Here is a 14,850-nt window from a genome sequence, read left to right on the forward strand (position 1 = left end):
AGTTAGTTTCATGTAACCAATTTGCTAAAGTTTTCACTATAGCTGAATGAGAAAGTCACATGAACAAAGGAAGAATATAACCTTCTGGCTTCTGCCATCTGATTTCAACCCAAAATGCCCCGAACAGAATTTCAGGGGGCTTTTTTGGGCTACAGCAGGAAGGGGGAGGTGAGAAAGTCATGCATCATGGGAGGAATTCCTTCTGCCTGCAGAAGTGTTTGCCTGGATCCAAGCCCATGTCTGCTTACCCACATGCATTCATGCAGCAAGCTTGATTTATCTTCCAGGTGAGCAAGCAGGCATGTGTCTAAGTGTCATCCTAAGCAGAGCTACACCCTTCTAAGCCCAGGGACTGTGCTTAGGATGGCAATGAAACATCAATGCTGTCTTTGATATATATTTTTCTTCTATATGATAAAGCAACAGCCAATTCCCCTCCCCCTTCCATGCCAGTTCAGTGTACACTGGCAATGCAAGCTGTTATAAAGATATCAGAAATAGAGGGCACAAGTGCGTACAAGGAATACATGTATGCACCACTGACAAATAGAGAAAGCAACAGCAGAATGGATAAAGTGTTACATGACTGAATAGTACCTGGCATAATTCCCACAGCAAACCTGGGCAAGAGATCAGCAAGCAGCCCTGTCCTGCCTAGAAAAAGACAGAAGAAAGGAAAGAAGCAGAGAAGTTAGTACACTCTATCTCTCCAGCTTAGCAGCTAGCTTTGCTTTTCTTAACACAGGACAATGGCTCTGTAATAACACCTTCATACCGTAGGACATTCATCTGTCCTAACTTAGCTATGCTCTAGTAAAATATATAAGACACAGGACTGGAATTCTAGCAGGAGCTCCTTTGCATATTAGGCCACACCCCGATGTAGCCAATCCTCCAAGGGCTTACAAAAAGGAGCCTTGTAAGCTCTTGGAGGATTGGCTACATCAGGAGTACTTGTACGACCAGCTCTAAGGTGCATGGTGCCCTAGGCAGACTCACGGCCTGCCGACCCCCTCTGTGGTGCTGTGCCCCGCTGTCCCCCTCCACCGCCTCTCCTCCTCCCCCCCTGCCAGGTCTATTTCAATGCCCGGGAACGGACGGTCGAGTGCTGCGCTCCTGGGCTATCTAAAGGTGGCCCCCACCGATCAGCTGATTGGCAAGTAAAACCGCGCCAGAGGCTCCCAGCTCCTATGCTGGCCCTCCCGCACATTCACTGTCAGTGCCGGGTTCAGGGGGCAGGCCAGCAGCAGCAGCAAGGACCAGCAAGCAAAAAAAGTGAAAAAGTGGCAGCCGCCTCCTCCCCACTTACCTCCTGAGTTGGGAAGAAAGTGGAGAGGAGGCAGCAGCGGTGACCACTTTTTCAGTGTCTCACTGGTCCTTCCCACTGCTGCTGGCCTGCCCCTCAACCCGGCACTGATAGTGAGCATGTGGGAGGGCCGGCATAGGAACCGGGAGCCTTCAGCGCAGTTTTACCTGCCAATCAACTGATTGCCGGGGGCATCTTTAGATAGCCCAGGAGTGTGGTGCTTGACCGCCCGTTCCCGAGCACTGAAACAGACATGGCGGGGAAGGGAGGGAGGAGGAGGCTGGGGAGCAGGCAAACTAGGCATTTGCCTAGGTGGAAGGCCAAATTTGGTGCCCCCACCCTGTCAGCACCCTAGGCAACCACCTAGTTTGCCTAGAGGGTGAGCCGGTCCTGGGTGCGTGGCCTAATATGCAAAAGAGCTCCTGCTAGAATTCCACCCCCAATAAGACATATTCTAAATTGAATTGCACTTGTGCTAGTTTTAGCTAATATTGAACACAGGAAGCTACCTTATACTGAATTAGTCCCTTGGTCTATCAAAATCAGTATTGTCTAGTCAAACTGGCAGCAGCTCTCCAGGGTCTCAAGCAGAGATCTTTCACATCACCTAGTACCTTGTCTTTTTAACTGGAGATTACAGAGGATTGAACCTGGGACCTTTTGCAAGTAAAGCAGAGGCTCTTCCACTCAGCCGCAGCCTCTATGCTAAAACAGCCCATGTCACTATTATTTTCTGCAAAGTGCTATCAATCTGGACTGTTTCCATGTCAAATGGAAGCAATCCATGTAGGCTCCATAGAGAATTCATGTCTGTTACCAATTTAACTTCTCAGAATCAGCTACACAAAGTGAAATAACATCTAGACAGTATGGATCCCCTTTTCTTATTTTACAACAGTAACAAGAATGCTAGAGCCAACTGAATGATGCACAGAAAAGCTTTACTGACTGCAGGAAAAGATGACAGCAGAAAAACATACATGATGAAAATTGGCCAAAGAGTTCCATGCTTAGGAGGAGTTCAGACTATATGCTGTAGAATAGAACAGAACAGAATACTGCGAGCCATAAGGACTTGTGGGGGCATCTCATTTCTCCCTTTATCTCCCTCCACACTACTCTTTCCCTGCTCCAAAAGACCACATGGCCTCTCCACTTTTCCTGCTTCCTTCTTTCTTTCCAACACACCAGCCAACTTGCATTGAGCGCCCCCCCTCCCCACCCCCCAGTCTTCAGCTCTCCCTCCTTGCCTCCCTCTGGCATCTTCTGCCTAGGAAAATTCTGGACAAGTTGCAAAAGTTGTAGTTGGTCCCTGGTGACACAGTGGCTCCTGAGTCTGAGTTGTGCAATGGCCAGTAGGCCTGGTGAAATCACCTCCATCATGAGACATGATGAGGGAGAGGGCATTTTCCAGGACTGTTTTGGCCTCCCACTCTATCCTGCTCCCCCCCTCCCCCAGCTTTGCTTTATAGAAACTAAGGCTTGGTAATAGTGTTGTGGTTGCCTAGCAACTCCCAAAACAGCTACTGAAAGTTCAGTGCTGTACAAGTGTTGTAGCTTTACAGTGTGGTGTAAGGGTTAGAATGTCAGACAAGAATCTAGTGGCTTTGCAGATTTAATGATCATATATAATCTATCCCAGTTAGAATTAATATTAGAATTAACAAGGAGACCTACAAAGATGTGCAGGGTGTTAGGGAATTCTGTTTGAAATTCTATTTCTTCATCTCAAACAGTGCAATGGATCACTGGATCAAATAATCATTGAGAGGCATTTAACATGAAAAAGCAAAAACATATTTATTACTACAGGGAAAGGGTACTAGGAGGTGAAAATAACAAACACTATAGAACTACATGCTTACACTAGAAGATCATGTGGTTAATGGAAGACCACTTCCTCTTTCTTCTTGACCTCTCTGCCTGAACAAAGGAAGTCACCTGACTAACTGACCAAACAGACAAAACAGGTTTTCTGGCTTCTAGACCTTGATTGACAGCAGTCAGTATCTTCTTCCCAGGTCATGCAGACAATAGGGAATCAAGCACAGTGTTAACCCTATAATGACTGGAACTTTAGAACATTGCAAAGGATATACAGAACAGATACATATTTCCAACACGGAGGACATCACATTTCCCCTCCCACACTACTTCTTCTTTCCCTTCTTTGAAAGCCCCCAGACTGCTTCCTAATTTCCTTCCTACCTACCTACCCACCAACCTTCCCTTTATTTGCCCCCATCCTCAGCTATATTTATTATTTATTATTTATTTGCTTCATTTATACCCCATCTTTCTCCAGAATGGAAACTCAAAGCCGCTTATTCTCCCCCAACCAATGGCCACTGTAGAGAGTATTAGTTTCTTAATAGTACAGGTGTTGCTTCTATTATTTTATGGAATTTTAATTCCACAATGTCTGCAAACCTGTAGCTTCCTCCAAATTTGAAGAAACATCTTTTTTTCTGTTCATTACGCCAGTCTCTGGATTTAAGTATCCACAGATGGGACCATGTTGAGAATTAGATATACTGATGACAGACGATGATGACAGAATATAACAGTCCTGCTATATACAAAATGAAATAGGGGCAGTTTCAGTTAGATTGTTTGCAATTTTATTAACATGGTAACATTAGCAGAGAGTGATATTATCAACCATTATGTGGCTGCATACTTCATATGCTTGTTTTCACTCATTTGGAATATTTAGCATGAACTTTTAAAAATGTAAGACCAGGGCTTTTTTTAAGCAGAAATGCATAAGAACACAGTTCTGGCTGGCTTGGCATCAAGGGGGTGTGGTCTAATATGCAAATGAGTTCGTGCTAAATATTCCAAATGAGTGAAAACTTGCTTTAAAAAGCAGTACACTTGTTTCAAAAGAGGAAATATTTCATAGGATTTTACACAGCAGTGACTCAATGACATCACCATTGTTTTACACAGGGCTTTTTTTATAGAAGCAGCCCAGCTAGAACTCATTTGCATATTAGGCCACACCCCTGACACCACCATTGTTTCACACAGTTTTAGAGAATGACAAGGTCATTCCAGCAGGTGCAAGTGGAGGAGTGGGGAATCAAACCTGGTTCTCCCAAATAAGAGTCCACGCACTTAACCACTACACCAAACTGGCTCTCTGCCAGTTTATTAGAATATAAAATAATTCCTGTGTACACATTTTTCCAAGCATATATGTATTGTTTAAATGTAACTAATTTTATCAACAATTAATATTCTAAATGTGTATGATAATATACTAGTGAATGCTTCAATATTTTTAATGTTATAAATTTTAACTTGATATCTAAGAATGCTGATATTCCTGATATGACTCTATGACTCTTTCTGTCCAATGCTGTCTTTCTGTCCATAGCAGTTTACAGCTCTCTTTTAATATCTGGTGTACTAGTAACTTTTATTTTATACTTTTATAAAGCATTTATACTTTTATATTTTATAAATATGCCAAATAGTACAATTGCATATGCCACCTAGATCATATTTTAATTCAATTTAATTATAAAATAAACAAAACACATTACACTATTACAAGAGATAGAGATATAACAATCACACAAAAAGTCTTCAGGCAAAGAATAGCAAGGGCTCCCTCCCTTTGGGCTCTGAGCAAGATATTTAAGGTATTTCTGGTTTTTTTGTTACCCCAAAAGAAGTTGCTAATAATTCTTTGCCAGCCATTTATTACTTTTCCAGATACAAAGATTGGAAGCAATTGAAATAAAAAATAGACATTTGGGAAGATTAAAAATTTTATAAGATTAATTTTCTCTTGCCATGTGAAGTATCTCTTTCCCACTATACAAGATCTTAAATTTAGTAATCAGAGAGGAGTGCAGTTTAAAGTTAAAAGCTGAGTGTGATCAGTGGTTATTTTGATTCCAAGTATCCTCCAATACATTGCTTAGTAATTAATAACATAATGCTGAGAAATATAATACAGTTGGGATTTATTATAGTTTAAAGGGATTAAGCTAGGGTTTTGAAAAAAAAAACAATTTACACTTAAACCAGAGATGTGACTAAACTCTTGTAAAAGATTTTGTAAATGAAATAGAGACATCTAATTTTGAAAGATATAGAGTCATCTGCAACAGGGCAATCTTAAACTTCATATCATCAATTTGAATGCCTTGAATTTCTTTACTTTCCTGAACTGCTTCAGCAAAGGATTCAATATATCATGAAAATAAAATCAGTGAGGTGGAGCAACCTTGCTTTACTCTCCTAGTCAATGGGATCAAATTTGAAGAACCATTAATAAATATTTGCATTAATTAATAAATAAAATTTTGTATTAATTAATTAATTAGTGAACATAAAAATAAATAAAAAGAACAATTAATAAATAAAAATCTGTGCCTGTGCATGAACCTATCACCTACCTTCTTATGATTTAAACAGTAGAACAAGCTATTCATGGTTAACCTGATCAAAAGCATCAAAAAGTTTTCAGCATCAAAAAGTTGAAGCCCTCCTTTATGTTTCTTACTATGCATACATGAGTGGTATTTAATAGGGATGGACCAGGGGAAATGGTGGTTCATTTCATTTCGTGATTCACTTGATTTCTGACCTGGTTCATGTTTCATTGGTTTGTTTGGTTTCAGAGGCATAAAGCTCCATAGGAGTCTTCAGCAGGCTCTCCTCCACCCACCTTCCAAGTTTGGTGAAGACTGGATTTGGAATGTCCGAGTTATAACCCCCAAAGCAGGTGTCCCCAGGAAAGCTCATCTTCAGCTCTCATGACAACTCTTCATGTTATAGAATGGGAGCCCCATGGATGTTTCTAAGGCTCCCAGAAGTCTATCTCCAGCACTGGCTAGGAATTGATTGAATCAATGCCAGGCTGTCTGGGACAACGAACCACAAAAAATGAACCAAATGAAGCACCAAGGTCCAGACTGGTTCAGAATGAATCACCATAGGAGAGGGACGGTGGCTCAGTGGTAGAGCATCTGCTTGGTAAGCAGAAGGTTCCAAGTTCAATCCCTGACATCTCCAACTAAAAAGGGGCCAGGCAAATAGGCATGAAAAACCTCTGCCCGAGACCCTGGAGAGCTGCTGCCAGTCTGAGTTAGACAATACTGACATATGAAGCTGCCTTATACTGACATATGAAGCTGCCTTATATGAAGCTAATTTATACTGCTGTATTGCCTTATACTGCCAATACTGACATATGAAGCTGCCTTATATGAAGCTAACTCAGACTGCTGCCAGTCTGAGTTAGACAATACTGACATATGAAGCTGCCTTATACTGAATCTGACTCTCGGTCCAGATTCAGGGTCAGATTCAGTATAAGGCAGCTTCATATGTTCATATGAATTGGCCTGATTCATGAATGAATTGCAATACATGGTCCAGTTTGTGCCCATGTCTAGTATTTAATGAAGTCCTAATATTATCTGCAAGCTGCCGACTCAGTATAAATCCATGTTGATTGGGATGAATATACAGTACTTGCAGATAAATATATTAAGCCAGAATGGTTGTCAAATTTTTGGAATCTACATTTAGAAACCCTATAAGGGGGAATGCTTTTGGAGTTAATATGTCCACATCTTGCTTAGGAATTACAACAGTAATAGACTACTTCCCTGATGCTGGAAGAACACCTGTGTCCAAAGGAAAAAAAGAGATTTGTAAGAGGTTCTACTAATTTAGAAGAAGAAGATGATATTGGATTTATATCCCGCCCTCCACTCAGAAGAGTCTCAGAGAGGCTCACAATCTCCTTTACCTTCCTCCCCCACAACAGACACCCTGTGAGGTGGGTGGGGCTGGAGAGTGCTCTCACAGCAGCTGCCCTTTCAAGGACAACCTCTGCCAGAGCTATGGCTGACCCAAGGCCATGCTAGCAGGTTAAAGTGGAGGAGTGGGGAATCAAACCCAGTTCTTCCAGATAAGAGTCCGCACACAACCACTATACCAAACTGGCAAAAGGCAAAACTTTTTTTTGTAAAATTCTCCTGTAAAATGTTTTGGTACTCAAAAGTTCTATAGGTATTCCCCTATACTATTTTCTCTACCCTGTGGTGATCAATTAGTTACACTGGGTTTTGCAAGTGCAGCCCATCTGTGTATGTGTAGTCCTCCCAATGCATATATCCTCACCCCTGGAAGTTTTGTTGGGAAAACATCATGGAAGGGAAAGCTGAAGACTCTTCTTCCCATCTGCCATGGTCCCAATCTTACCAGGCCCTTGCAGCATTTGGAAAATTAATTCCCAGAATTCCCAACAGCTAACTATTATGAATCAAAGGAAATACTGTCATGTCAAGTTGAGCCCTTAAAACTAACAATAACTGGGTAGGCAATAATATGATGTTATGTTGGAACTGGCTCTCAAAAGTACAAGTTGACTTGCCAAGTAAGAATGGTCATGATGAAGGTACAGCAGGCTCTCGTGTTACTCAAATATGCAGTCCCTTAATTAGTTGAGGGAAACTAGCTTAAAAGGAGACAAAGCAAGAAGGGATAACTGGGATTCTCTACCAATGTTTATATGGATTTTTCTCTTAAGAGAATTCTCAAATAAACCACACAGATGTTCAGCTGGAAAGAATTTTTTTATTAAAAGGGAAATAAATGGACAACATACACACAAACACAACTTAAAAATGCAAGCTAGCTAAGAGGAAATGAGGGAGGAGAAGGGAAAGAGCAATTTGGGGGAAAGCTATAATTACCAGTCTCAATGAAAGAGGTCCATGGAAACAGCAGAAAAACTACCAGCATTTCACAGAGAGAAGAGAAAGCCCAAACAGATGTGTGTGTGTAGAACACACACACACAAGTGGCTAGGGATTCCACATATAGGGCAAAATGCTCCCTGTGGCAAGCTGATGCAAAAACAGTAATTTGATAGGTTTTTCAGAGTCAGACAATGATTTGGGGAAAACTTGATGGGTTTACTTGAGGTGAATTATGAGTGTTAATGGAGCTTGGTAACCCGTAAGTACCAGATGGGAAAAGCTTCCAGGTTTGGTTAACAGTGTTAAGTGCTGCTTATGGGGAAGTAAGTCTGGGTATTGTAGAGATTAATCCAGTAGGTTCTTGGGAGATCCATTGTCCTTAATTATGTGTCTCTCTAGGGTGGGAAGGTCATTAGCCGGCCAGCTGCTCTGACTCACATATCTATACTACAAGTCAGGCAATGTATTGCACTTATATTTGAAATGATATTTGAGGAGGTGTGTTTATGATTGTCTAGCTAATTATCCCTCAGCAAGAGAAGAGCTCTGACTGTTGACACTATCCATGACAGCTCAAGTTCCATAGTATCAGGGGGGGTTTTTTTTGGCAGGAATGTACAGGAACACAGTTCCGGCTGGCTTGGCATCACTGGGTGTGGCCTAATATGCAAATGAGTGACAATGGGAGGCATGGCTTAATATGCAAATGAGTTTTGTGGACTTTTTCTGCCACAAAAGCCCTACATGGAATCATTTTCTAAAGTAGTGTGGAAAATCACTTATTTATTCTTTCAAAGGGAAAATAATTTTGTATTTTGTAGTGAGTCTGCTGGTATCTTTGTTGTTATGATCATATCGCCTTGCATCCAACCACACAGTACCAAAGACTCGGTGATGGTGGAAAGTGCCAAAAATTGCAGCCAAATTATGGCAATCTTGTGAGGTTTTCAATGCAAATACAATCAGAGGTACTTTGCGATTGCTTGCCCCTGCCTAGTGCCCCTGGATTTCCTTGGTCTCCCATTCAAATACTTACCAGGCCAACCCAGTTTAGCTTCCAAGATATGATGAGATTGGGCTAGCCAGGCCATCCATGTCAGGGCAAGACTAACTAGAATAAATCTTTGGAGAGGGAGAAGCAATTCCTGCTAATTTCCTCCTCCCACTTTTACTCTATGCTACATAATGATAGTTTGGTACAAAATTTCAGGGGAGCTCAATGAGCTGTAGCAGGAGGGAAAAGTGGAAAAGTCTTACTACGCAAACTCCAGAGATGGTTAAATACATACCACACTGTTCTTAACTATGTTTTATTGTGACTTCATGTTTTTGGATAATACTCTGTCAAATCATGTTGAATAATAAATGTTTTAATAAATGAATAAAGGCAATGTTTAATATACTCTAATTTACTGTTCTCTAATTTAAATTTTAGATCATTCACCAGAAAGAGCAAAATTATGATTTACATGGCTTCAACAAGATAATGGAGTTAGATTATGGAAGAAAAATCTATCCCAAACTACCAACTTTTTGCAACTTTTTGCCAAGTAAAATTTAGACTAAAGAGCCATCAACTGAAATCAACTTCTCTATCTCTTACAGCTCTCCTTCTGATAAACGGGGGTTATAATTAAAAGTCTTTCGATATAGTTGTTCCAAGAAGAGCACATAGAATCATAGAGTTGCAGAAATTTCTCAAATACCTCCCCCCACACATACATCCCCAGTGACCCCTGCTCCATGCTCAAAAGATGGCAAAAACCTCCAGGATTCCTTGCTAAAAAGGCCTGGAGAAAAACTGCTAACTGCCCCAAAGTCATAATCAGCATTTCCCTAGGTGTGTAAAAAAGGCCACTAGAACTAATCACTGATGCAACCCTTCCTGCCCTAACCCTATCTGTGACCTCTAAGCATGACTGTGCTACTGAAGTAAAATAAATACGCTCTAAATTCTAACAGTGCTTTGCAACATTTTGCAATTCATCAGTGCTGCCCATTATCATCACTATAATATCATCATTCATCAGTACTTCTCCAAGTGATTGTGAAAGGCATAAAGTTGATCCTTCAGATACTGCCTCTGTGTTTGCTCAAAATGAGCTCTGTATTCATTAGCATACAAGCATTGATGTCTCAGGGCCTAGCTACTCATCACAAGTATACAGCTTTTTTAAAAAAGCCCAGTGGCTGCTATTCCTTCAGAAAAACAGCTTTGGAAGAAAGATTTCGAATAGACAGACAGTAAAGTGAGGAAAAGTGTTTTACAGTGTAATCCCAAGCAGAGTTACACCTAAATTCATTGATTTAAATGGATACAGGAGGGTGTAATTCTGTTTAGGGTTGCACTGGCAATCCTTCCCATGCCTACCATTTCTCTATTTCATTCCACATTGTTAGTATTCTGCCTATTAAGCCCCTTGTCTTTAGAGGCAAATATATACTTATAATGCAGCGGAAAGGCTGGGGGTGATTTAGAATAAAGATCAGAAAGGATCAAACATCTTCCACCATCACAAAGTATGGAGTAGGGAAAGGGTTAAACATCTTCCATCAATACTAAGCTGCTTTTTTCTCTAGGAGAAACAGCCATTGCACTCTTGTTATTTCCCTATGCATGTAATACATAAATGGTGTAGTGGTTAGAGTGTCATTCTAGGATCAGAGAGACCAAGGGTGCGGTCACACGTAACATTAAAAGCGTGTGTGTAGCGCTCAAATTTGAACAGCTGAATATTGATTCGATGCAGGGCCATTCAGACGAGCATCCAAGAATGCGACTCATTCTGTTGTTGAGCGTTCAGACATCCAATACTATCACGCTCTTTTCTTGGAGCATGCGTGATCAGGTGGTGATTTCTGGGAGGGAGGATCCATTGAACATGCGCCCAACTGTTTGGAGGTGGGAAATCAAACGTTACTTCAGGGGGGGGGAGTTTCCAGAAATCCTCCACATTGAAAAAAAGAGACTTTTTTCCTGTTCTAAATAGTGGGATAACGTTTCCCCCCCCCTGCTCCGATCCTGTGTTGATTGGAAAAGCAGAATGCGCATGTCTGCTGGGGCTTTTTTTTTTAAAAAAAGGTGAGAGGCAGTATTGCGGGTGAGCTGTCCAAACAGGAAAAAGCCGATCTTGTGCAGCTTTTTTGAAAAAGGACCGGACTTTATGTGCTGTCAAATTAATGCACCATAGATGCGTAGCAAGCCGGGATGACACTGGAATACGCTCGATTGCCAGATGTGGATGTCTGAACGAACACATTTAACCCATCAGTGAGACGGAGCTGTATCGCCACTAATGGTACGTCTGGCTGCACCCTAAGGGCCAAATGCCCATTCTGCTACAGAAGCTTGCATGGTGACCTTAGGCAAGTCATGCATTCTTAGCCTAACCCATCTCACAGGGTTGTTGTGAGAAAAAAATGAAGTTGACAACATTGTAAGCTATGATGTGTTCCCGTTGGGAAGAAATGAAGTTAACAAATAAATTGTATAATAAATTGCCTCTAATGGCAATCCTTGCTTTATAAAATCATGGAGCACATGACCACATACACATGCTTGTGAAGCTATAAGGTTACATAACAGATATGCCATGTTCTCAACACACTGGGGTTTTTTTCTCACAAATATTCCATGTAAGTGTTAAACATACCATGTTTGAAGCAATTAGATCAGTTTTTGATTTTTTTTTTCAGATTTAGGATTAGGGTTGCCAAACTCCAGGTCAGTGTTCCCTCTAAGCGGAGTCAGTATGAGTTAGCTCACAGTTTTTTAGCCTCTGGCTCACACATTCTTGTCTTAGGTCAAGAAAATAGCCCCAGAGCAAACTAATTTATACAGTAGCTCACAACTTTAATGCCAGTAGTTCACAAAGCAGAATTTTTGTTCACAAGATTCCAAGCTTAGAGGGAGTATTGCTCCAGGAATGACCTGGATATCTCCTGAAATTACAACTGATCTCTAGATAATCGAGATCAGTTCCCCTGGAGAAAATGGCTACTTTAGAAGGCAGAAAATAGGTCCAGTACAAAGTGTTGGTCATCACCTTTAAAGCCTTATATGGCCGAGGACCGGCCTACCTGAGGGACCGTCTTTCCCCATATGAACCCCAGAGAGCACTGAGGTCAGCCGGGAAAAATAAAATGACTATCCCTGGGCCGAAAGAGATTAAACTTCAGAACACCCAAGCATGGGCCTTTTCAATCGCGGTGTCACGAGCTGAGGCCAGGCCAGGCGAAGTCCAGGGGCAGTCCAAGGTCTGTAACCGGTGAGCAAGAGTGTCCAAGGTGCCAAAGCCAAATTGTCGTCCAGGTATCGTAGGTCAGAGGTTCAGAAGCCGTAGTCAGGGGGTCCAGAAGTCAAGCCAAGGTCAGGAGGTCCAAAGTCAAAAGCCGAAGTGGATGCTAGGACGTCAGGTAGATGACTAGTTGCTTCCACAAAGCCTTCTCTCAAAGCCTACAGCTATATAGCCCTCTGCTGTCTGTTGCCCATTTGGGCTAATTGCTGACTCAGAGGGCAGCCAGGATCCTGCTGGGACTCAAGCACCCTCACTCCTAGAAGGGCCAGAATCCTTTCAAAACTCAGGGCTCAGGGAGCGTCTTGCTTGTGAGCGTGCCACCCTCCTCCAATCCCTGAGGTCCTGACGAAGGCGGTCACGCACACGAGCCACCCGAGAGGGCGAGGCAGGGGAGCTTGGATCTTCACCAGCAGGAGGCAGGGGCACTGGTGCAGGTGGCAGGGGCACAGTTTCTTCTGCAGGCTCGGCTTCTTCTGCAGGGCCCCCAGCACCCATGACACTATCCCCCCCCCAGGGCCCCCCTCCGTCGAGGGGCCTGGGAGATCAGGATGGTCGTTGTGGAACTGTTGCACCAAGTCTGGGGCATGAAGATTGTCCACGGGCTCCCAAGACCGGTCTTCCGGGCCGTATCCCTCCCAGTCCACAAGGTACTGGAGGCCTCCACGATGGTACCGGGAGTCCAGGATCTGGCGCACCTCATATTCTTCTTCGTCATCCACCGGCACCGGTGGTGGCGGCAGTGGGGAAGGAGGCCGAGCTGGGTCAGGGGGTGCAGCCGGAACAAGGAGGGAGCGATGAAACACAGGGTGAATGCAGAGGTGGGGTGGCAACTGGAGCCTGAAGGCGACGGGGTTTATTTGTTCTATGACGGGGTAGGGTCCAATGAACCGTGCATCCAGCTTGTGCGACCGACCAGGCCGGCGCAGGTAGCGAGTCGAGAGCCACACCTGATCCCCCGGCTGCACTGGAGGGCCTTCTTGCCTCTTCCGGTCCACAGCCAGTTTATACGCCTCCTTGGCCCGCTGTAGCTGCTCTCGGAGCAAGTCTTGGCTGGCGCAGAGTTCTTGCAGGTAGGCATCGACGGCGGGGACATTCGTGGGTGGCAGGATCGCTGGGAAGAACTGAGGGTGGTACCCGTAGGTTGCAGCAAACGGGGTCATTTGGGTGGATGAATGGACCGCGTTGTTGTATGCAAATTCCGCTAGGGGCAACAGGGTGGTCCAGTCATCCTGCTGGTAACAGTAACAGCGGAGATATTGCTCTAGCGTGGCATTGGTGCGCTCTGTCTGACCATCTGTCTGTGGGTGGTAGGCTGAGGACAGGTGCACTCGAGTACCCAGGCTGGAATGGAGGGCTTGCCAGAACCGAGAGGAGAACTGGGGGCCCCGGTCTGAGATCAGGTGGGCTGGGAGTCCATGCAGATGAAAGATGTGTTGTAGGTAGAGCTGGGCCGTCTCCTGAGCTGTGGGAAGTTTCGGGCACGGAATGAAGTGGGCCATCTTTGTAAACAGGTTGACGACCACTAAGATGCAAGTCTGACCCTTGGATCGCGGAAGTTCTGTGATGAAGTCCATTGAGATGGTATCCCAGGGTCCTGAGGGTGTGGGCAAGGGCTGTAACAATCCTGGGGGTTTGGCTGGGATGTCTTTGGCCCGTCGGCAGACGTCACAGGAATTGACATAACGGGCCACATCGGAGCGAACTCGTGGCCACCAGAATTCCCATGTCAGCAAGTGGGTGGTCTTATGTTGTCCAAAGTGCCCAGCGGGTAACGTGTCGTGGGTCATGCGTAGTACTTCTGCCCACAAGGGCCCGGGCGGCACATAGAGGTGTTCGCGGTGTAGCAATAGTCGTGAACTCGCCTGTTGAGCCATCTTGGAGTGCCTGGAGGTGTTGCTGGACCCAGGGATCATTGGCCTGGCTAGCACGAATGTCCTCCACGAGTGCTGGTGGAGTGGAGGTGGCTGCAAACACTGAGGGTGGCAGGATGGGAGCAGCAGGCGCGGTCTCAGTCGAAGCAGGAGCATATTGCGGTTTCCGCGAGAGCGCATCGGCTTTCCGGTTCTGGGTATGGGGGATGTAGGTGATCTTGAAGTCGAAGCGGGAGAAGAATAGGGACCACCGGATCTGGCACTGGTTGAGATGGCGGGTGGTCTGGAGATGCTCCAAGTTCCGGTGGTCGGTGAGCACTTGGACAGGGTGGCGAGCCCCTTCAAGGTAATGTCTCCAAACCTCAAAAGCCACCTTGATCGCTAGCAACTCCCTCTCCCAGATGGTGTAGTTCCTCTCCGCAGCAGTGAGCTGGCGTGAGTAATAGGCGCAGGGCTGGAGTGGCTGGGACGGCTCCTCGCGCTGGGACAGCACTGCTCCCAGGGCCACGTTGGAGGCATCAGCTTCCACCGTAAAGGGAAGCTGGGGGTCGGGGTATCTCAGGAGTGGCCCGGTGGCGAAGCAGGTCTTCAGGGTGGAGAAGGCGTTATCGGCCTCTGGGGACCAGTGGAAAGGTTCTTTGGGGCGG

At 44.4% G+C, this 14,850-nt stretch overlaps 1 protein-coding gene across 5 annotated transcripts in view; it reads right to left on the bottom strand.

Annotated features, from left to right (window-relative positions):
- ILDR2 (immunoglobulin like domain containing receptor 2) overlaps positions 1 to 14,850 on the bottom strand; it is an 89,647-nt gene that overhangs the window by 31,024 nt on the left and 43,773 nt on the right. For 2 of the 5 annotated variants that reach the window (XM_060234460.1, XM_060234462.1), the window contains one exon: positions 598 to 654. The exons of the other annotated variants lie outside the window; for them this stretch is intronic. In XM_060234460.1, coding sequence (XP_060090443.1) covers positions 598 to 654 — 57 coding nt within the window. The remainder of the gene's footprint in view (positions 1 to 597; positions 655 to 14,850) is intronic. 5 annotated transcript variants of the gene reach the window in all.

Source organism: Heteronotia binoei, chromosome 3, assembly GCF_032191835.1.
Source record: "Heteronotia binoei isolate CCM8104 ecotype False Entrance Well chromosome 3, APGP_CSIRO_Hbin_v1, whole genome shotgun sequence".
NCBI lineage: Eukaryota > Metazoa > Chordata > Lepidosauria > Squamata > Gekkonidae > Heteronotia > Heteronotia binoei.